Raw genomic sequence first — 22,371 nt, forward strand, 5'->3', positions numbered from 1 at the left:
CTCTGAATTTTCAACGAATTTATTATTTTCTTTCTGAAAACAATTTTATGCAACAAATAAATGAACTTTTTAACGAAAAAAATATTTATCCGGGAGCTTTATCGATAATTCTGGCATGGAACGTGCAGCGTTACAACACGCGTGCTGTATAACGATACAGCATTGCAAAAAGGAAACAAATTGCGGAAATAAATCGCAAATTCATCACCGAGAAAACGGAGCGATAAAATTACTTGTTTGTCGCGTTCGATCTCCAAATTCTCGAACTCATAAAGAAACACGAAAGTGAATTATGAAATCGAGACAAGATATTTTCCTTTATATAGCTGTTTTCAGTCTATGGTTCAACAAAATTCAACTAGCTAAATAATACTATATGCGTAATCATCTATTTGGACTACCGCGCAATATAGCAATAAAATTCATACTGAAAATAAATAAAGTAATAAAATTTGTATGCCCAATCGATTATATAAACTATGGCTCATTAATATGTATTAGAAGGAGAAACCTAATTAATATTCGTGGAAGTTGAATTTATTTTTCACATTTATAAACTATACAACACGTGTTTATTATTAATATTAATACAAGTATTTTATTATTCAGCTGTCATGCGGATTGTCCCCTGCACAATTAAGCTCTAATGTACTGTACAAGCTGGTCAACGAATTTAAATACAAGCACCATGAATGAATACGTTTATATTGCAGCAGTTATATAGATACATATATGTAAATATCGGTCCCTTTAAATTCTCTTTAATTGAAAAAAATACAATTACTAAAGTCCCATACAAATTGTCAATTTTCATGTTATAGGGTCTGTTTTTTCAAATTTTAAATACTAACTCAGTTTACGCTATTTAATGATATCTTTCACGATATCCTCATTTTCAAGCTCCTATTTATATAGACTAATGGTATAATACTCTGTAACTCTTCGATGATTCGACACAAACTGAAAATTTATTCCTAAAATCTATTCGACGAATACGATTACGAAACAGATGTTTGATGTTTAGTTAATTTTCTCAATTACCTTTAGTTGACGGAATTATAAATTTAATTTCGATATGACTCGTGACAAGTGAAATAATTTGAAATTGTACATTTTCAGGTTGTACAGTGACAAAATTCGTATTGACAAGTTGCGCCTTGTAGAATATATTTATATTATATTGATTCGTTTGCAACATACGTGATTCGAAGAGGATACCGCGGATGTACGTCGATCACAATTATCCCTTTGAAATTGAACAATTTTCATTTTGCATGACTGTAATACCATTTTGAATGTTTTTGCTTTTATTTGAAACTTTTATGTTAAACTTCATAGTATACGCGAAGTACCCTGCATTGCGGAATTTTCAATGTATTCCCTGTTAAATTTTCAAGCTATAACAATTCCATAATTATAATTAATTTTCACAGTACTGGACAAGAACTGTTTATTGTAGTCATGAAAGCGTTTGAAGCATTTTGCATATATATACTTTTACAACGAATTAGCAAATACCGTGAGCCATTCATTCATCGAAAATATAAAGATTACGCGAATAAAGAATAAAAATTTCGAAACAGAAAGCGATAATAACTGTGGCATATTTCTATGTTTACATTTCAGATTTCAGGAAACTATTGCGAGTGTGGTTTACACTGAGAGTGCAGCATTTTGAGAAAAATCAGGAAAAATAACAAAAAAGGCAACAGTACTTCGTTTGTCTGTATTTTCAGATTGCAGACCTAACGTAATATCGGTTTGAAACATTTACGTGGGACGCCAAATTGCTTATGCATGTGCTTGTACATGTTAGCATGTTGCACGTGTGCGCACACCATTTGTAAGTATACGTACAAATGGCAACCAAAAAGTCCTTGCTTCTAGCCTAGGTGAATCGCAAACCGCAATTCTCATTATTCCATTTGCCGACTGAAAGTTATTTGTACGATCAAAATTAGAACCGTGGCTGAAAATAAAATACATTCTCTTTTTGTCGCCGATTGCCGCCACGAATGACGATTGTTGGAACACAGGAATACACAGGAATAAAACCACTGAGAAACAACTTGGAAATAGGAATACTAAAAATAATACAAAATCAACAAGCCTGTCCTTCTCATAGAAATTCTTCAAATTCGGATAAATTGTCGAAGTAAACGTGGTGGTATTTAGCGAGGATGATTATCATTATCGTTATCACATTATATGTAAATTAATTCATGTACCGCTGCTTTGTGAGATAGATCAGATCCTATTAAACTTATGACGTGAGATTTCGGAACTTCTTTTTCTTCGAAACGTTATTTTGTACGGTTCATTGGCAAGAAAGTAGCGAAAAGATAACAAATGTTGTGAGAATTGAAAGAACTCTTTCAGCTTCATCAAGAAATTCTTGGAGTTCCCATTAGTGGACGTAAAATTCCAAGGCAAAGGGAATTATCCGATCTCTGTGAATTCAAAGGTAGATTTGTGCATATCGAATTCTCCTTTTCCTTGGAACTTCTCGTTACCTCCACCCTTTCGTATAATCAACAGTATTATTTATCGACGCAAAATCAGCATGTAGCTGGCTTTGAGAAATTTGCACGGAATACAATATGAGGATGTTGATCACCACCGGCGTAGTGCCGGCAAGCTTCCAGATTTCTTAATTTAGAAAGAGTATTATTCACATATTCAATCAGAATCAATTTTTTCATATGTATAGGTAAAATTGTACAGTACTCTATAAGTACTAGAATCTGAAGCGTTAATTGTTTAATGCGAAAGGAATAAACGATATTCGTATATCGAATTACAAAATAGTAGCGAAGCTTGATTAAATTGTCAATACGTAATGTAGGTTCTTTGTGATGCTTTATAATTAATGTTATGATGATAACGCTTATATTATTACGTTATATTATTATTACGTTATTATTACGTTATATATCGCATACATAATATATATTAGGTCGTCCGAAAAGTTTCTTTCGTTTTATAAAGAAATAATGGATGCACACCATTTTCCTTTTAATATTATTTTATCGAATTATGTATGATCCATTTTGTTCTATCAAAATAAAGATCACAACGTTCGACAGATTAGGTTTCATGTTTGTACAAAGATGCGTCGCTGTAAAAGACGTGTCTGTAAAAGAACGACATTTTTCGAACAACCTAATATATATAATAAACCCAATCGTAAAGAAAGACACGTTTGTTTGAAAATAACATATGAAGTTAATAAAGGAACATATGAAGAAAGAAAATAACATGTAAAGATATATATATAATGATCACGAATCGCAGTCTTCTCAGCTATTCTACTCAGCTTCAATTATTAATTACGAAAGAAGCCCAAGGATTCTCATAAATGACTCTGTTGAGTGTAGGTTTGTAACAGATCATTCACCAACATCGTTAAGTTCATCGGGGCGCCCGCGGAATCGACTTCCTTTTCAGACGATAGCAGCTCCATGAAAAGCAGACCCAAATTAGCTACGTGGCAGAATCAATGCCTTAAAACTCAACGTCCTTGAAACAGAACATTTCCTTCATTTATAGCGCACGTATGGTTTTCCATTTTTGCTCAAATTTATTACCTTCCTTTTCTAAGCAATTAACAACGAACTATAGGTTGAATTCTTATTATCTAGCCACGCAAAGAATGTTTCCTCTTTTAAGCAGATTGTTGTCTTTCTTAAAAATGCAATGTCAATAATCAACCTAACGCAGATGATAAAATCTTATACCGAATTTTGTCGAGAAATATTAATACAGTGTTTTAAAAATCGTAAAAATATGATGAACAAAAATTGAACCATTTGGACATGTATATTCTATACAGTTTTTTACGCTTAAATTTCACGTATGGGCGCATGGTCATTCGCGGTATAACTTCGAGTTTGTCTCGGTTGTGACCGACGTTACCAATGCATGTGGAAAATTGCTTCACGCTTTCATTGTCGCGCGAACGTCAAAATTTTTGTGTCATTAAGGAGAAATCCTTGGCTTTTTCGAATCAACGCCACACGTTCGAAACACTAGCTGAAGTTTTTATCTCCGTGTCTATTCGTGACATGTCCATTAATGGATTTTCGATACGTGACGTCGCAGTGCAGATCATTCGTATTTCACAGCTTTACTTCCCAATTTCGTTCAAGTAGCAAAAATGTGGAGAGTTCGCACGCCCCTCGACTGCATACAAATCGACCAGCTTAAACAAACCGTCTCATTTCTTCAAAAGAACTACAAAGTGCGATCTGTGAAATTTACGAAAGTGATTGCTATGTTTTTTTTTTCAATTCTCTTTTGCGAGAAAGACGAATTCCACATTTGTCGCAACTTTAGTTACTGAGACATACATCACTGTACATGTAATTTACGATTTAACGAGTTTATTTTTATTTCAAATGTATTTTTCATCCTCTTCGTAATCTTCGCCACGAGCCATGTAATTTCGGATGCACGACGCTGTCAGTATTCATGGCGGTATTACTTTAAATTAACTGAACTAATAATTATTCGTATAATTCAAGGGAGAGAACAATTACGCGCCTCGCGAAGAATATTATTACCGGTATGGTGACGGCCGTACGCATAAAACTGAAATCACAATGCGAAAGAATAAAAGTTTTAATTGAGAAAAGGAGGAACAGGCCTCTGCTCTATTTTTGTTAACTTGGTCACTGTAACAGCACCTCCGAGATTAAGTTGGACCATATCGCGCGAAACTAATTTAAGTTCACCATACGCGAACTTCTGTGTTCCGCCAGGAGCAACACAATGCACATGCTCCTTTTCGATTTATGTTTCATTTCTAATTGTTCATTGTAGTTTCTTAACTGCAGCTAAAGCAACGAGATCCAGCTTCTCTTTTGAATTGTAACCGGGAACCGTAATTGCTGTTCTCGCATACTCTGTGAATTTACAAAACGACTCTTACTTGTAACGCTATTATCTTACGCAAAATTCCGAATTAATTTCGCTGTTGTCGCTATTGTACAGTGCTATTTTCGATTCACTGTTCTTTGTAATAGAATAAAAAAACAAAAGACGAAGGCGTCACTCTTACCATCAATTAAAAATATCAAACTGAAATTCGATGATCATAATAAATATCTAATAAAGAGACAATCGATCTTTTCTATGAACCTCTGTATTTCCCAAATCGGCAATTTTTGGGTTAGAAAACTTTACTCTGTTTGTTACGGAATTCTAGGAAAAAATCCTTACTCCAAATAAATGTTGCGGTAGCTATGAAATATGTTCCGCGTTATTCCAACTGGTAGTATTTTCCCTACAACGTTCCACGTGAACAATTTTCCACGCTGCGATACTTAACGCAAACATCATTCTACGGGGCTGTACATTCTACGACGTGTTTAACATTTATACACTCTGCGACACAGTTCGCATATTGTTGTTCTTTTAATATGCACAGTACTACATTTCTAATTTAGTTCAGTCTCTACGTTCATCAATATACTTATACAAATAATATATTGTATAATCTGCAAAATTATCAAACTAAAAATGGTAATATTTCGATATGGCAAACACGCGTTGCATTTTAGAAACATCACTTCATGTAAAATGAGACCAATGCGAAAATCAATATACATAAGTATCTTGATCTATTTACCTAGTAATGACCAAAGTGTGCAGTAATTAATTCAATGAAAGGTGATACGATTACGATTTAGCGATGAATAATATTATAAAAGGATAGATTCATAGAATTGTCTAGTCGATCGAAAATAATCGCTGCCTACCTGATTACGTATTAAATTTCTCAACGTAGTTAACAGAGGAATAATATCGCGTCTAACGAAGCAGATATGAGATAATGCAACACTAGGATATGACTGGACGTGGGAAATATCACACAGAATAGCGTCACGCGATCACCACGGATATTAACTTGCATTGTTATGCAAAATAATCTAACGAGCAACTAGCAACATTATAAAACTTTCAGTTCTTAAGTTTTTAGTTGATAATAAAGTCCACTGAATATATGCATGGTAAAAAATGTTCTTCCCCCGTCAAATTAAATGAATGCTGTAGTTGCACATTGTTGATTAAAGGCATTCATGAGTTCTACTCGAAAATATAATTTGCGGGAAGGAAAAAGAGGAACCATTTCCCATAGTGGCTTCATTTTCTTTAACAATCTCCCATCACGAATGTATGGCAAACGCATTTTTTAATTTACGGATCTCTATTGTTGTCGCATGAATTTCTAATAAACCAGAGCGAAAATAAGCGCAGCATACTCCACTTTCGACATACGGTGCCACGCAATAACTTATTTTAATCCTCCTTTTACGAAGCGTCCTATTCCAAAGTTATTGATAATTTGTCGAAGAAATATTTCCTAACAATACGATTAGTCGTCATTACAAGATCGCTATTGTAGATGACCCAAGATTTTTCTACGTTACCGTATACATCCAGGTATTTCTGAGCTCCCATCGTGGTACACGGTACACGCTTTCCGCTTTCGTTTCGCAGTTGAATTTCAATTTATTAAAATGCCGGATCTCTCTCGAGCAGGGCTCGGTGATCCTTTTTAACGTCGTCGCTTCGTTTTCCTCTTTATATCGCTTTCCGGAAACTGGCACGAAACACCGTGGTCACGCCGCCTCGAATGTCTGAATATAAACAGCGACGCTTTACAATTCATGACCCATGAACGGAACCACGACTCTTCTTCGTTTTCTTCGTTTTACCAATGAAACACTGCCTTCTCCCTGCGTTCTTTTCCTCCGCCCGTAAAAAAAATACTAAACATGCGATTATCCTTCGCGATAATTTTGTAATTCGCGAGGTACTTGAAGAATCTGCCATGCGGCTCGTTAACGGGAGCTCGCAATTTGCGGAACTCTTTCAATCTTTCAGCGACGATGTAATTTGGATGCGTCTTCTAACGCCAAACGCATATACTTTGTGTTCGGAATTTTAGTTGGCCGTCCGTTTATGGCACGGACAGGCCAGCCAGAAGGTGGGGAGAAGAAAGCCAACTGCGGGAGGAGAGAATCAGGGACGAGGAGTTCAGCTTCAACCATCGTAGACTACAGACATAGGACGACAGAGTCCTCACTTCATTAACATACAAGCAACGGAGACTACAGACATAGGACGACAGAGTCCTCACTTCATTCACATACAAGCAACGAAGGCTACAGACACAGGACGACAAAGTCCCAACTTAGTTCAACTACAAGCAACGAAGACTACATACACAGGACGACATAGTCCCAACTTAATTCAACTACAAACAACGAAGACTACATACACAGGACGACATAGTCCCAACTTAGTTCAACTACAAGCAACGAAGACTACATACACAGGACGACATAGTCCCAACTTAATTCAACTACAAACAACGAAGACGACTACAGACACAGGACGACAAAGTCCCAACTTAGTGCGGTTAAGTGATACAACGAATAAACATAAAGTGCCGTATACCTCTAACACTCGAGTTATTTCATCTCCTCCACCTTGAACGTTAATTCATTCGAGGTACGCGATATCGACCGATCGGTTTGACCTGACCGGTTGCTCTTTAGTCGATAATACGCAACACTTTGATTCAAACAAACTTTCTGATACTAATTTCTTTCTGCGAAATTCCTCCCTAAGTCCAAATTACCTCTGACAATTAAAATGTTACATTTAACGTGCTCGAAATGTCTCTCGGTGGAATTTCAATTGAGATCTTTGTTCTAATAAAACTTTTCAAGTGCGTCGCTTCCCTTATCAGGATTGGTTATTATGGAAACAAGGAGATCGCAATGTTTCTGTGAATGCAATTGCATTCGTTAAGCTCCATAGAACTTGCAGTTGCTACATTGTTTGGCAAAAGTCCTCGAAACCAGACGATTCAGAAAGTTTTTCGTTTCTTTGCTTTCGCGTAAAACTCCGTACGTGCCGCAGCGTGACTATCAGCGCCGAGAATGTTAGCCCTTAGTAGCCAGCCTCGAACTCGGCAACCTTTCAACGACCAAACGAGCTGCTTGAATACCTTCGTCGAATGCTACGTCGAAGAATACAAACCCCGGTGCGAGTTAGAATCTTGATTTTTGAAATATCGCTGTGGACATCTGATATTTTCTTTAAACCGGTTGCGCATTTTATCGATACGACCCAATTGTGCAGCAAGTCAGTACGATCTATAAATAATAAATAGACATCACGTTTATACATTTATACACGTACTTTGTATTTTCTATTCTTCCTCCATTATTTGCATCTTTAAACAATACCGTAAATAATTTCATTTCGAAAGATACGACTTTCTCGTTGCGAATCGAGCGTAGCTGTCCGTTTCTGTTGTTTCAGCGAATGTTAACGATCTACATATTTATAAATCATATTTTTCATCAAACAGAAAGCTATAGTGTTCTCAGGAAAAAAGCAATTTACGTTGAAATCATCCCCGTGCTTTAGACTTTTTCACACACGAAAGTGTACAATTATGGAAGGCAAAAATGTATTGGACCCCAGGGTGTTCTCATGATACATCACCATCCGTGTAGCAACTCTTGTCAATTATCGCGGCATTTCAGTGCAACGACCATCAAGCAAAAACAGCGTTAAAGAACCCACGATAAATTGGCAAAACGTCTGGGTAATTGTACCGTCCATGCAAATTTTCCAAACAGAGTTTCACCATTACGAGCTACGTTCTAAGCGAAGCTAAGAATCCATCAACTTTAATTCAACGAACACTGAAAATGAATTAAACGCGAATATTTTCTTCAAATTGAAATTCGTAATTTTCTCGTTTCGGAGAAAGTACACCGAGGATGACGTAAGTTTCTTCTTTTTCTTCATTGTCAAAGTTATTTGGCAAATTATGTACGACGCGACGTGACAAATTTATTCTCTTTTATCTTTCCTTTGTTCTTCGAAGAAGACGTGTTTTCAACTTCTCGTCTACGGTTTTTCTCAGCTGCATTGCTTATGGAGTAACAAAAAAGGAGCTACTGCGAAGATAAAAATAGTAAGACGGATGATTGCGTTTCTGTGCGAGCCACGCCATTTGTCTCACCCTTCGCTGCGCATCTTACAACAAAGCTGTCGCACTTGCGACAGTGAAATACCGATTTCAGACAATTTTCCTATGAACCATAATAAAGCGCAGTCGACGAAAAACAGTCGAACTAAATTTTTTTTCATTTTCTGTGAAAATCGGTGGCATTCTATCGAAAAAGAGAAAAGAGTACGTTTGTACCAATTGTCCATTGAATACTTCGACTACCTATATCAAGAAATTTTATGATACTGGTAAGTGATACGAAGAACAAAATATGAGAAGAGATAAAAGAGACAGAAAGATAAAGATACAAAAAGGAAAGAAATTAGAATAGCATGATTTAAAAGAATCTGAATTTGAACGTGTTCCGAAATTATTTTTCTATATCGAGGTATTTGGCAGAAATTTTGTTTTCTTGGGACGGAGTATTTTTTAAATAAATTTTCCACACGAAATAGAGTTTACTCAGGTCGTTTACTTGTCTTACAGGGATCTCGATAAATTTCCAACCTTTCCTCTCTCGTAGAAATTCCCTATGTGGGGACACACATGATTATAAATGGTAGGGACGGCTACCCTCGGGGGTTGACCTCAACGCCTGTCGGGTCACCTGCAGAATCTTTCGACGACCAAAAATATCACTTGAATACAAAAGCCTTTCCAAAAATATGGATCCATAAAAATGTTGTGATCGTAAAATACCGTGCCCTATAATTTTCCAATCCTTAATAAATACAAGTAACTCGCGTAAAATGAATTGTGAACACACGCTGGGATCTTAATTCACAGTCATAAAACATGGAAAAATTCTGTGCTGTAGATTAACGGGACAAGTTGTTAGTTTTCTTTCGACGAATTTAAAAGTCAAGGATATTGTGATGTTTTTTTTAATTTAAGAGGAAAATTAGTCCTACCTTAGTTTCATTGATATCGGAATCATAATATCGATAACGACCCGGCGATATTGGAAAGCGTCCTTAAAATATTTGAGAGGCACCTCGCAACTCAGCTGTACCGAACGATCGACCGCGAAGTAAAAGTCTGGCAACGTGCCGTATTCCCCGACATTTTTCATTAAAAGGAAGAAGAAAAAGCAAGGGCAAGGAAAACGCAAAGTACTTGGCCGAGTAGAAGTAAAATGGCGGAAAAACGGAGCTTTCTTGTCAATTAAATCGTCGAGATAGAAGTTATACCGATACTAAATACGAAATTTTATCGCTATATTAACTTTCCATTGACCTGAATAATCAAAGTTACTTGTTTTGCATGGAACAAATTTATACGACAACTTTTTTAGCGGCAAGATTTTACTACCTGCTTCGTGTTAATTTCAAATGAATTCTAAATCTTTCGAAAGATGAAGCGTTAATGAAATAAATGGAACGTAATCGTTAAAATTATATACTGGTATGTACTTATTCTTTTTTCATTTATTTATTTCTTCTTTTTTGCATCATATATTTATTCATCGTTTCCCGTAAAAACATTTTGTTAACATGGAAGATGTCCAAGGAAAATAGAGGAAATGGAAAGATCACTGTGTGAATCGCTTTTAGTCTTTGTGACAGTTGAGGGAAAAGTAGCAAAGGGATGGCAGTCAATGGCCGCACGTGGTGGATGAGCGCTTTCAGCTTCTTTTAGCAAAAATCAATTTCGCTGACGCTACTTATAATCCGATTAATTAAAACCTAGCCGTGAAGGATAGGACGCACGGTTCTGAAACCTAAAATACGAAATATTATACGGCGTATTATGAAATAAAAAGATCGAATTACTCTCACTAGCCTCGGGGGCGAGCGGCGTTTTAATGGATATAAAATCCATCTACCGTTAGAACTTTCTCGCATCACGTAAAGTTTTAAAGTATAGAACGGAAAATTGCGTTTTAATTGCGTGTTCCTAGCCGAAGGTTTAAATGGGTGCATATTTCACGAGAAATCGATACACAAGTCTTGTGGTGCACTCGTGCTGAAAAAACAAATCGAATCGTTTCTTGAACCCTGTGTAATATAATTCTAAAGCTAACAAATATCTCGTGTAAGAAACACATTAACATCATTGGATTAAAAGACGTAATTTGATAAAAGACAAACACACGCATGACGTTAAAGAACATTATTGACAGCTCTGTGAAAATCCCAGGTTTAACGCAAATTTCAGCGCAAAATTTTCAATAATCCGGTAAATATATCATTTCACATTTTAATTATTACACGTACGGTATTCGAGAATTCCTGATTAAAGTTATAATCATGTTGAAGGGAAAAAAGTTAGATTTCTTGAATCATTCTACCGCTAAAGCCAAGATTCATCTTAGCTTCGTCTAAATTATTTCGTTCCCTTAGTTTCATTCATGCGTTATTTAATCCAAGCTCAGTCTTGCTCACAACTATCTCTCAACGGAAATTTACGGAATGCGACGGGCCTCTCTCTGTCTGTCTGTCTGTCTGTCTGTCTGTCTCTCTCTCTCTCTCTCTTTCTCTTTCTCTTTCACTTTCCCTCCCCTAGGAGAGTGGTTCAAAGAAATTTAATTTCAATGCTAAAGTCAAACTGTCGCGCTTTGACGAAAGAACATTCGTTTGAGTTTATCTTCGATTCTTGTTATCTACATTTTCGCTTTGATTATCTTCCTTGTTCGTCCTTTACCGTCGTCGCTTCCATCGAAACTTTTACCTTTCATTCTTATTCATGAGCTAATAGGGTATATTACGGGACGTAGATTTAAAGTTTTGACGAAATTTAAATCCTTATACGGAAGCCAACATTGGAAACACTGTTTTAGCTGCAGATTTCCTGCAAATTTTCCATCTAAAAGTTATCGTCAGTTAAACTTTATCAATCGCGAAAATTACCGACGTTTACGTTGCAGAGTTAAGTAACCATAAGTACATGGCAGATTGGTTAAAAAAAAAAAAACAGGAAAAACTAGATTTTGCAGAACGATCGACCTTAAAACGTTTTCCTGGCTGACGGTGGCCTTGTTTCCGTAACCGTAATGAGTAATGGGAAAACCAATTGCGATTAGATTCGAATGACGTGATTGCAATGATACCGCTTGCACGATTACTTGTTCTTTAGCCGCATGGTTTGCGAGTAAGCGAACCCTGCTTGCGCTTGGCGCAGTTCCGCCTCATCGTTGCTTCATTATCCGTACTTAACGAAGCTTTTCTGCAAAGCACTACGATCGATTCGAACCAGTTCCTGTGGAAAAATAAACCATCAAGCGGCTGGGAGGAAATATTCCCTATTCACGTTGCCATAGATACGGAATAAATGAAATTATTTTGCAATTATTTCTTGTACCGCTGCAATTTATAATAGCTACATGGTAAATTATTGTATATTGGATATTATTATACTTCCATTGTCCTCTGCCACGGAATTTAAGTCCTCTGACACAAAAGAAAATCGCGAAATTCTGCCAATTTCGTCGCTGATAAGCTACGCAACGATAGATGTAAAATTTGGAATTAAAAAAGAGTAAATAGATATAATCTTCTTTAAATCAGAGTACGATTGTAGATTTTTTCACACGTCGTAATGTGTCCGTTCATCGTGCGAATAAAAATCTCCGAGCCCCGAAGGAAAGTTGATTTTTTTTTCTTAGTAATTTCGAACTCGCGAGTGATCCTCTCGAAAGAACAGCTCGAGAAAGATCACTTTAAAGTACGTGACGAGAGCAAAGAAGATGCATTTGCATCTCAAACGGCTGAGATTAAGAAGTTGAATCATTCCCGCGTTGCATTACAGTACAGAAGCTTCTTACGGTATGACCAAATGTTCTTCGGCAAAGTAGGTTGCGCGAAACTCGTCCAGGATACTCAGTTTAGAAAGAACTTTCCAGAAACACCTGACAAATTTTAACAGCAACTTCTTCAGACACATTTATTATACGTTATCGATACAACTTGGTAATTGGGTTTTAACGACGTTACTTAAAAGCTTACTGCCTCCTCCGTTTATTAATCGGAATTTTAATCGAAGAATATTTTCTGAATTAAACCAAGAACAACTTTTACATTTCTAATATCTCACTAAATGGAAGCATATTTTATGTACCACGATATTCTCTCGTTTCCTACATTCTGTTGTTTCAGAGAAACATGCCACGTTTCTCTTTTTCACAGAAACACGTAGCGAAAATAAAACAAAGCAACGTGATCTTCGAGAAACACGTTCGTCTTCGTAAATCCTTCAATATTGTAAACTTGTTCTACGTTCTCTCTGCGATGCTCTCGCATTTTTGTTCCAACTCTGTTCTAATAATAACAAATAAAAAAGGAAATGAAGATTCACGAAGATATACGAATTTCTAATTCGACGTTGCGCATCGTCTAACCGATTACTTGTAAATAATTTCCATCATTTTTTGTCGCAGAATTACATTTAGAATTTTCCATAGCTGCTCAGATAGAGACAACTCGAAAAATTCCAATCTATATTATTGCGGCTAATTAATTGCACTTTTTGCGCCAGTAACTAAGCTGCAAAATCGCGTTAATATTTTAATCACCTGTTGAGCTGCCATTTCCTAGTCCCGCCATTTCGCTCGGTACAATAACAGTTTCATTAATGGTTCACGTTTTCCATTATGTTACTCTAATGATACATTTACCTCTATTCATATCGGAAGATTTATAACGTGTAAATATCTACGATTCTTTCTCTTTTTCTCAACTATTACGAATTCAATCGTCTAAAAATGTTCATTGTTAAAACGAATTAAATAATCATGCAAGTTAGCTCTTTTGTTCTGCGAACTTTCAGTTCATAAAATTGCCTAGCGCATTATCCATCGTCGTCCTGTATAATTCAATCGGGTCAGAGAAGGTAGTTCAATTCTAAATCTAACCCGAAATGAAATCTACGTTTCTGAATCCGGTGCAATTAACAGTGCGGTTAACCAATAATCGAATCACAGAGCGTGAAGAGAATCGGCGAAAGAAGATTCAAGTGGTAAGAGGATGAACCTCTTGATATTTCCTTGCGAGAACTTCACAATCAAGTTTTGCAACCGACTCTGAGCAACAACCCTCCTAAGTTGGAAGAGCCACTCAACTATCGAGCACCCACTTGAAAAGTAGAAACTGGAAGTCACATGTTACGATGCGAAACTGCGCAACCAGACCAGAACTTCTACTGCTCCGCCCGCGATATCCCGATAAAACCGCAACGTGCATTCGCACCCCGTGAGCAGACACCCGCGTAACTGCACATCGCCCCGAGCCACACCTGCGAACGCTACTTTGGAAGTTTTCCCGGGACCAAATAATTCTAAAACGAAATTACAGGGAGGCGCGAGTTTCCATCTAAATGGCTGAATTTTGTCGCCTCTGTGCGCTATATTCGTGGAAGGCATGGAACTCACGTTCAAACAACCGAGAAGTAAAGCAGGTGCGGCGCCATCATTTTCAATTAAATGTATTGAACGACGACTAGTGACAGCAGCTTCTTCGAACGTGGGAAACGTCGGGAATAAAACAGTGATTTTTAATTCTCGTCCGTGCGTCTTGTATGAATTTAACAATTGTTGCACAAATATAAAGACGTTGCGTTTTTTCAAATTTTTATCAAACCGTTCCAAATTTCTCTCCTCGATACGAACACTCCGGTATCGTTTCTTAAAATGTTTGTTGCTTAAATTTTCTAACAACAGCAAGTCGAGCCAAGTACGTTGACTTGTATGAACACTTGAGTAGATAACTGGCTTAAAGTTAAACAACTCGATTAATTTAACCAATTAAATTAGTTTAAGCCAATCTACTTTAGTCACTCTTATGAGCTATCACTCGATAATATCAGAGGATTAAATATCGTTCATCAAAGGAAAGGATCAAGACTTCAGGGATTCGAATCGAATGATCGTAACTATCTCGGATGTTGGGTTTTCAATGTACATTAATCCGAGGATCTTTTCTTTTGTTTCGATCGTTTTCTGTCGTTGTCGGATCGGAAGACCCGGGCTCGTCTGAACTTCGATAATCCTCACGGGATAAGGCATCAGGTTAAAAAGAGGGTGGCGATGGGAGGGTTACGCCCGATGAAAAGTCGCGACCCAAAGGGTCTTCGATGAGGCTCGCCGTGGCGAGTTCACGGATTACGCTAATAGGAACTCCATGAAATTTATACGAGTAGCAGCTTAAAAGTTCAATTTCTGTTCGTGGCCCCGGCAAAAGACCGAAACGTCGATTCAATTACGATTAAAGGATTAACAAGATGCGTAAGGGTGGCGGGTTACTTTTTTCACGTCTCTTTTTCATTCTCGTTCGGCCTCTTTTTCTTGCTTGGTAACTGGGATATGCTCGTCGAGGATCCTCGAGCATTGCCGAGTCGACTAACTCAAGAGGGCATGATAATCCAACGAGGCTTCGACACTTGACTATCTTGCGGCTTCCATCACTGGTTCTTGCATGTTTCGCTGTGGATTTTCGTCCATGCTTCTGCTTAATCATCTATAATCTATGTCTTTTGTATCGCCGCCTGTGAAATATCATACGGTAGATTCGAGTCCTTTCACGGACGATAGGAATCATTATTTCCACCAATTAAAGTCAGTTGAAATCAATATATGCAACTGACCAAATATATGCAGTAGACCAAACTGTAAATGTCAATAGATTTGTAATTTATTCAATACTAATGATACATAAATGTAGAATGCAACAGATTTCATTGTACGATAGTGAAAATAATATTCGCGTTAACTTCATTACTGACTACCAGAAGATTCAAGAATTTCCTGCAAACTCTTCGAAGCATTGGAAACATGTCAAACAATCTTTTATACTGCTTGTTTCGTGCGCGGAATATCAAAGAAAACTCAGCATACCCGGATGATGGATTAAAGATGTAGAAACGTTTCTGTTCTAACAGTGCTGCCTACGTCTCTCGTATTTTCTCTGCGTTCGATATGATCCAATAAAGCAGAAAAGTTTGACTTAAATTTCAGAGTTCGTACGTAGTTGTCGCTAGCTCAGAAGATTTATGAATTTCGGTAATACGCCCCAAATTCTAGAAATGTTTCGTTCAACAGCTTCACACGTAGCTCATAAATCTTAGCTGCAGACCGACCCTTTCTGTTGCAGAGTTTGGGAAAGGACTACTGGTGGACACCTTGACGAACTTCGAACTGCAAACTGCAAACTCCTAAGTTTGCACGACGGCCGAAGGGTACGATCCTCCACGGAACAGTCTTCGAGTCTTCCTTAAATCTATCTAGGATACAGCGATCAAAGTGTTTGTAACAAATGAAGAATACTCCTTGACGCCGTGTAATGCAATACTTCAAATTCAGCCCATAACTATTCATCACTACGCGTACACAGCGCTGAAACTATCACGTCGAGCTCCCTTCGAGCACCGAATGAAAAATTACGCGTCAACATCCATTGCCTTCCCTTCAACGATGAAGTGTTTATTCCAAAGCCTTGGGAAAACAGTATGAAAATGTTGCAAATATCTCTCTCTCTCGATAAATTATACCATTCATCATAAATTGTAGGCGAAAATGTTTATTCGATAAAAATTTATCGAACAAAAAGTGGTTTGTCATCGTCTGATGGACGACTTTTTAACCAGTTCGCTTTGGAAATGTTTTATCAAAAATTTGCTACTGCTTAGGCTATCTTTTGCAATTACTGTAACTTCGCAAACGTGTGTGACTTTTTTGAATAAAGAAGAGAGAACAAGAGACGATAGAAGAAAACTTTCCATTGCAGATACCCGCGATAAGACTCGGGTGGAAATAAGTTATTGCCGTTACTTCCACTGCATTATCGATGAAAAGTGTTAACGGACGAATCCAGTGCCAACCGATTTCCAATATCGGCTTCGTCACGAACTTTCGCACATAACTTCGAGAATAACGATGTATAAAGGGGAACCTTGAAATAAAGGAGAGAACAATAATTTGTCTTTCCATCAAAACCGGATTTGCACGAGTTTCTTGGTCTCCAGCCAGATTTTCTTGAGGAATATTTTTAAATAAAGGCAATCCTTCGAGTGACGAAAGGACAATTCTTAACATGACGAAAACATTATGAGATTGTTAAATCGTCAAAAAACAGGACTGTGATTTTATTACTTGTAAATATCTAATAATAGAATTTATAACCGAAGCACAGTCCTTCAGATACTCACGAGGCGACTTAAAGTGCTTCAACTCAGAAGATTTTTACTCCAAAGATATATACCATTAAAAAAGCGTTATGAAGTGTAATAATGAAATGACCAGAAGCGCCATTAAGTTCTGACATATCGATTATGATTATTAACCAAGAGTTTTAAATTTAACATTAAAAAAAAACACACACACACACACTCACAGAAAAATATTAGAACAAGGAGGCAAAATCTAGTGAGAAAAATCTTAGAAATAAATACATCATCAAGTTCTATCGTCATCGTCGTCATTAAACCGATCCAAAGGAATTCTTGAGACAAAAAAGGAAGGAAAAGAAGAGATTAAAATATCAAAACGAAAAGTACCAAAAAGCTTTTGATTGCTGGTGCTGGGATGCCCCCATGACAAAAGGGAGGCACGTGGTGATGTCTTGTTGTTGTTGGTGTTGCGACAACCTCGGCAGTGCCGGTTCTTCAAGTGCTGGTGCTGGGGGTGTTGTTACTGGTGCATCTGGTGGCAGTGTTGTAGTTGGTACTAACGCCAATAACGCCGGTGGTAGTGGTCTCGGTATTGCTTCCGGTCTTTCTGCGATGCTGTCGTTAGTAGTCGTCACCGTCGCTATCAGTACAGGAGAATGGCTTTTGACGGAAGAGAAACTACCGAAAACTTCATCGAATGCTTCTGTGGAGCCTGACAGCAAAGTTACGTACAGTGGTCTGTGGAGAGTCTGCGTTGCTATAAGTAAGTAGCTTTAACAAAGTTTCTATACCTCACGATACAATTGTAAACACTCAGCTTCGATCAAGCTTATGGTTATATATCCATTGGGAATTTATTTGTAACTTTGTTTTATCCATCTGGCCAATTATTATTTTCCATTTTTATCTTCTTTGTAATGAAACATTTGCTTTTCAACGAGGAAACGTTCCGTGCTTATTTGTTAACGTTTATTTTTATATACGAAGGCTAATAAATCATTGAATAATTCAATTACTCGCTGCACCCATTCGCGTGCTAAACAATGAACAAATATAAACTTGGAAATAAGTCGAGAAATATATTTCAACATTAGCAAAATCCGTAATACTTGAGAGGGTAATATTATGCTAATCTTCATCATTGCTTCCATAAACAAGATACGACATTCCTTATAATTGCCGGAATCAGCTTAATTCGTAATCTGCTTATGAAGTTGAGAAAAACAGCAGAATTACGAAGATTGACTTGGAAATAAATCGGTGGCAAAACTGCCGCGATGTGATTTTACTTCTTTAAAAAAAAAATAGTGCCAAAAATCTCAAAATCATACGCTTAGAATATATACTTGACAATATCTTATTACAATATAGAATCATAGTGAATTTGAAAAATATATTATCAAGAGTAGAATAACATGGGACGATATCCAGGATGCGAAAGGTGACGAATGACAGTGGAAATTTTGGAAAATTCGCGATAGCATCGATAGTAACAGAGGCGCTAAAGAAAATGTTGACTCAACACTTGCCATTGCATTCACCAGCCGGACATACCAGCTCGGAATATATCAAATGTACGTGTGAATGAAAGCTTCAGCTATCTGTTCAAAAAAAAAAAAAAAAGAAAGAGAGAGAGAGAGAAAGAAAAAATAAAAATGAGTAAAATACTCAAAATTATTATTACGCAATTTCTTTCCATAGTATTCCACAGTATACTTTCCATTCCGTTTGTCTTTTTATTCTTAAAGCCTTTTTAAGTCAACCTCAATTCTGTGCGAAAGCATTACCAGACACTTTGGAGAATTCGCGAGCGAATTGTAACGACCGATCCGCTTATACTATTCGCATCGTGTTTGAAAAGTGATATAGAAATAGATACGATAGTGGGAAACGATAACGGAAATTGAAAAAAACTCCCGATGAAAGGAAGCACCGTGAAACCGGAAAATTGTTTGGGACCTTCTTTGAAAGTACACCGAAGTACTCCAACGAACAAAATTGTATTTAAGAGAATCTAATTCAGCGTCGTTCGAGCTTTTCCCTAAGCTCTGAACCGTATCAAAGGATAAAGGGGAAAATAAAATAGTTACGTATATGCCGTAGTTGCTTATTAGGTAAAGCGAAAAAATTTCCAAGGAACAGCGTTATACGTTACGCAGAAAATACCACTGAAACTATGAAAAGATACCTTATATTATAATTTCGTTGAGAAAATGGTTCGCAAAAATTAATTATATAGTAACTTAAGAGAAATTAATTATTATTATCTACGATAAAATTGGGGATTTTCAAAGAAACTTAATTTTCTTCGCTGAAATAAAAATAAAATGAAATGACCACTGTATTGCACATTGGACTATGTTGGTTAGTATTCAATTCTAAGTTCTCAGGAGAAACTAATTTCTCTCGAACAATGCGAATTAGCTAGCTTCTTCGGAAGAAAATTGAATCACTCCTATAACACGAAGACCTACAGTTTCTTTTAACCCGTATTTCTACAAACCTTGTTAACCTCAGTGAAAGGATTTTCTACTTAAGAAGTGATAATATCTTCTTTTCAAGATATGCTATGCTATTATGATTAAAGAATCTACAAACGAGAGAATGGAATACATTATCTAATCTCATTTTAATCGATTGTCTGGAATATTTTTAAAATTGATACATTTAAATATGTTAATTTAAATACAAAGACGTGAAGCATCGAAGTAATTAACAGAATGTATAGCTGTTTAATCTTCAAACGTCCGCAGTTGCTTGACGTGAGAACTAACTTCTAGATTCTGTCCCTCTTGGGTATCACGTATTCCTAACTTTTCTACCTGTCGACAAACACTCTCAGTGTCCTGTGGGCTTTCTCGACGTTTCTCTGCGTGACTGTTCACCATGCACGCTTACAATAATAAAATACAACTTTAATATTATTGGCAACAACAGATATCGATAATACATCGAATTAAACAAATAATGATGAAACGAATAAATATGAAATCGAAATTGTGTTGAAATATCACGCATCGTTTGGATGACTTTATCGTGTTTTAATCACATTATATCGTGAACTAAATTAAAAGTTTCAAAATATAGCCGAGCGAATGTGCAAAGATAATAAAATGAAAACGAATTTTCGATATCATCTGCTAGAGATAGGTATCTAATTCAAATGAATACGAGTTTCCGTTTTGTCATCACACCATCAGTTTATTTTTCATTTTTCATTCATATTCAGTTTATTTTTCGATCAACACTATTTCCAGAGCGATAAATGCCGCAGTACCAAACGTTTCTGTCTGAGTATTTTCTTTTTTAATGGAATTATTTTACCATAAATTCGTCTTTTTCTATAGTACAATTAAACTAAAATCATTTCTAATTTTAAAAGACAAATAAAGCTATTAATTTTAGTTTAAAATATTTTCGAAACTATTTTAATTAATTCTCATCCATACTCGTAAGAGAACGTGGACGTTCTACGAATAAATTTCACGACTAACTTGTGCACTTAAAAAGTAGATTTTTCATTTCGACGATTCGAGATATCGCCCTCAATTTCACAGTTTCAACTGTTTTGCATAGCCGTTTGTGAACTTTTCTTGAATACTTAACCAACAGGACTTACGAGATCCCTCGAGTAACGTTATAGCTAGAGTTTAGTGCGTACTATTCTTAAGGCTGGATAGTACCATCTGTTTCTCCTGGCATTTGTCTGTCGCGGTCCTCTCTCTGCTTTACAAGTATTCATGAAATTTTTATCTTAATTATCTATTTGATATTCATGGTATCATCGCGAAGTGATATTAAAGTTAAAAATATTTTCATAAAGTCAACAAATACACGAAAAAGATTAATACAAATAATTAGAACGTTCATTTCACCAACAGTAAACAAATCCCAGGATTTTATGTATTTTTCTAGCACTTTTAATTTCACGGCTACACAACACGTAGTATCATATCTTATGCATGAAAATTATAAATCGTTTCATCCTCTGTTAACTTTCATAGGTACGACACTGCTGGCGAGCTACATGCAGGTCCAGCCTTAGCTGCATTGCTAGACACGTAGGTCTACGTGCTTCAACCTTTGAATATTAATGTCTAAACGGAGCCGAGATACCGCTGAAATATTCCTCCACTATAACTTGCAGTGTTCTGTCAATGTACCAACTTTATCCATTATTGTCCTACCATTAATTGATTATGACATGGTCCAATCTGTGTTATTACCATCCTATTATTATCATAATGTGGCAAGGGAAAAACGATTTCTATGCATAATGTCTTGATAATCTCGTTAACCATAGCTGAATATGAGACGAACGTAATAGGTTGAAAGTATTCAGAGATACCTTTGGCGGCTGATTGCAAGCTTCTCAAGATCTTTCTGTTCTCAAAAGCAAAAGATTTCCCTCGGCCAAGGAAAACTACAGAATGGCATTTAACTCATAATTCTTGAAAAGCATTTTGCCTTTACCATTCCACTTTGCTATCTCACAACAGAATTTAGATATACATGTACATACATTACGTATACTCTACACGCGACACAGTGAAATGCCATTCCTTATGTTCCTTGATAAGAACAATTTATTTTAATTTTACTGCTACATGGCTATACATTTCCGTATCGTGATTTGATATTGTATCCTGTTGTTCTATACGATTGCCATAACTTTAAATAATCAACTTAACAATTACATACATCCAATTAAAGTAAACAGATAAATCAATACGTACCCAAAATAAAGCTACGGTCTTTTCTCAGATTCTATCACGCGAATATCCTTCAACGTCTTTAATACAAGTATAATATAAACATTCAAATAATTTCGCGAGTCTTATTCTACCTATTAACAAATTTCATAAATACATCCCGAGCAATTACCACTCCACTCTTCGTATATTAATAACTGAGACACAAACCGAGAATTCCTCTTTAATTTCTTCTTCCATTTATCCAACGTAAAAACTCATCAAGCTATATCAATACAGGGTAATAATCTCCACGAAACAAAGGTGAATCATCGTTGATTTCCAGTATAAACGCTTCTTATCCTGTTCTTTATCCATTCGCCAGGCACCGCTGAGATTTCAGTGAGTACAGGGGCGAGGGCAGAAAGCATTTAACTGGTAATATTCACGAAGCGTTCTGTGATTCCGGTCCAGGCTCTCTCGATAGGAATGACGGCATGGAATGGGAGAGGATCTGAAGGAGACGAGTACAGTGGGTCGGAAATG

At 36.5% G+C, this 22,371-nt stretch overlaps 1 protein-coding gene across 2 annotated transcripts in view; it reads left to right on the top strand.

The window, feature by feature from the left end:
• Stg-1 (stargazin related protein STG-1) overlaps positions 1–22,371 on the top strand; it is a 38,797-nt gene that overhangs the window by 1,414 nt on the left and 15,012 nt on the right. Inside the window, exons 1-2 of one of the 2 annotated variants that reach the window (XM_069126978.1) lie at positions 14,511–16,028; positions 16,120–17,897. In XM_069126978.1, the coding sequence (XP_068983079.1) occupies positions 17,558–17,897 (340 nt within the window). In that variant the 5' untranslated portion in view covers positions 14,511–16,028; positions 16,120–17,557. Of the gene's footprint in view, positions 1–14,510; positions 16,029–16,119; positions 17,898–22,371 lie in introns of those variants that run through there. The other variant, XM_069126977.1, reaches the window with a different exon arrangement.

Source organism: Bombus flavifrons, chromosome 14 (genome assembly GCF_040668555.2).
Source record: "Bombus flavifrons isolate JBK064 chromosome 14, iyBomFlav1_principal, whole genome shotgun sequence".
Lineage (NCBI taxonomy): Eukaryota > Metazoa > Arthropoda > Insecta > Hymenoptera > Apidae > Bombus > Bombus flavifrons.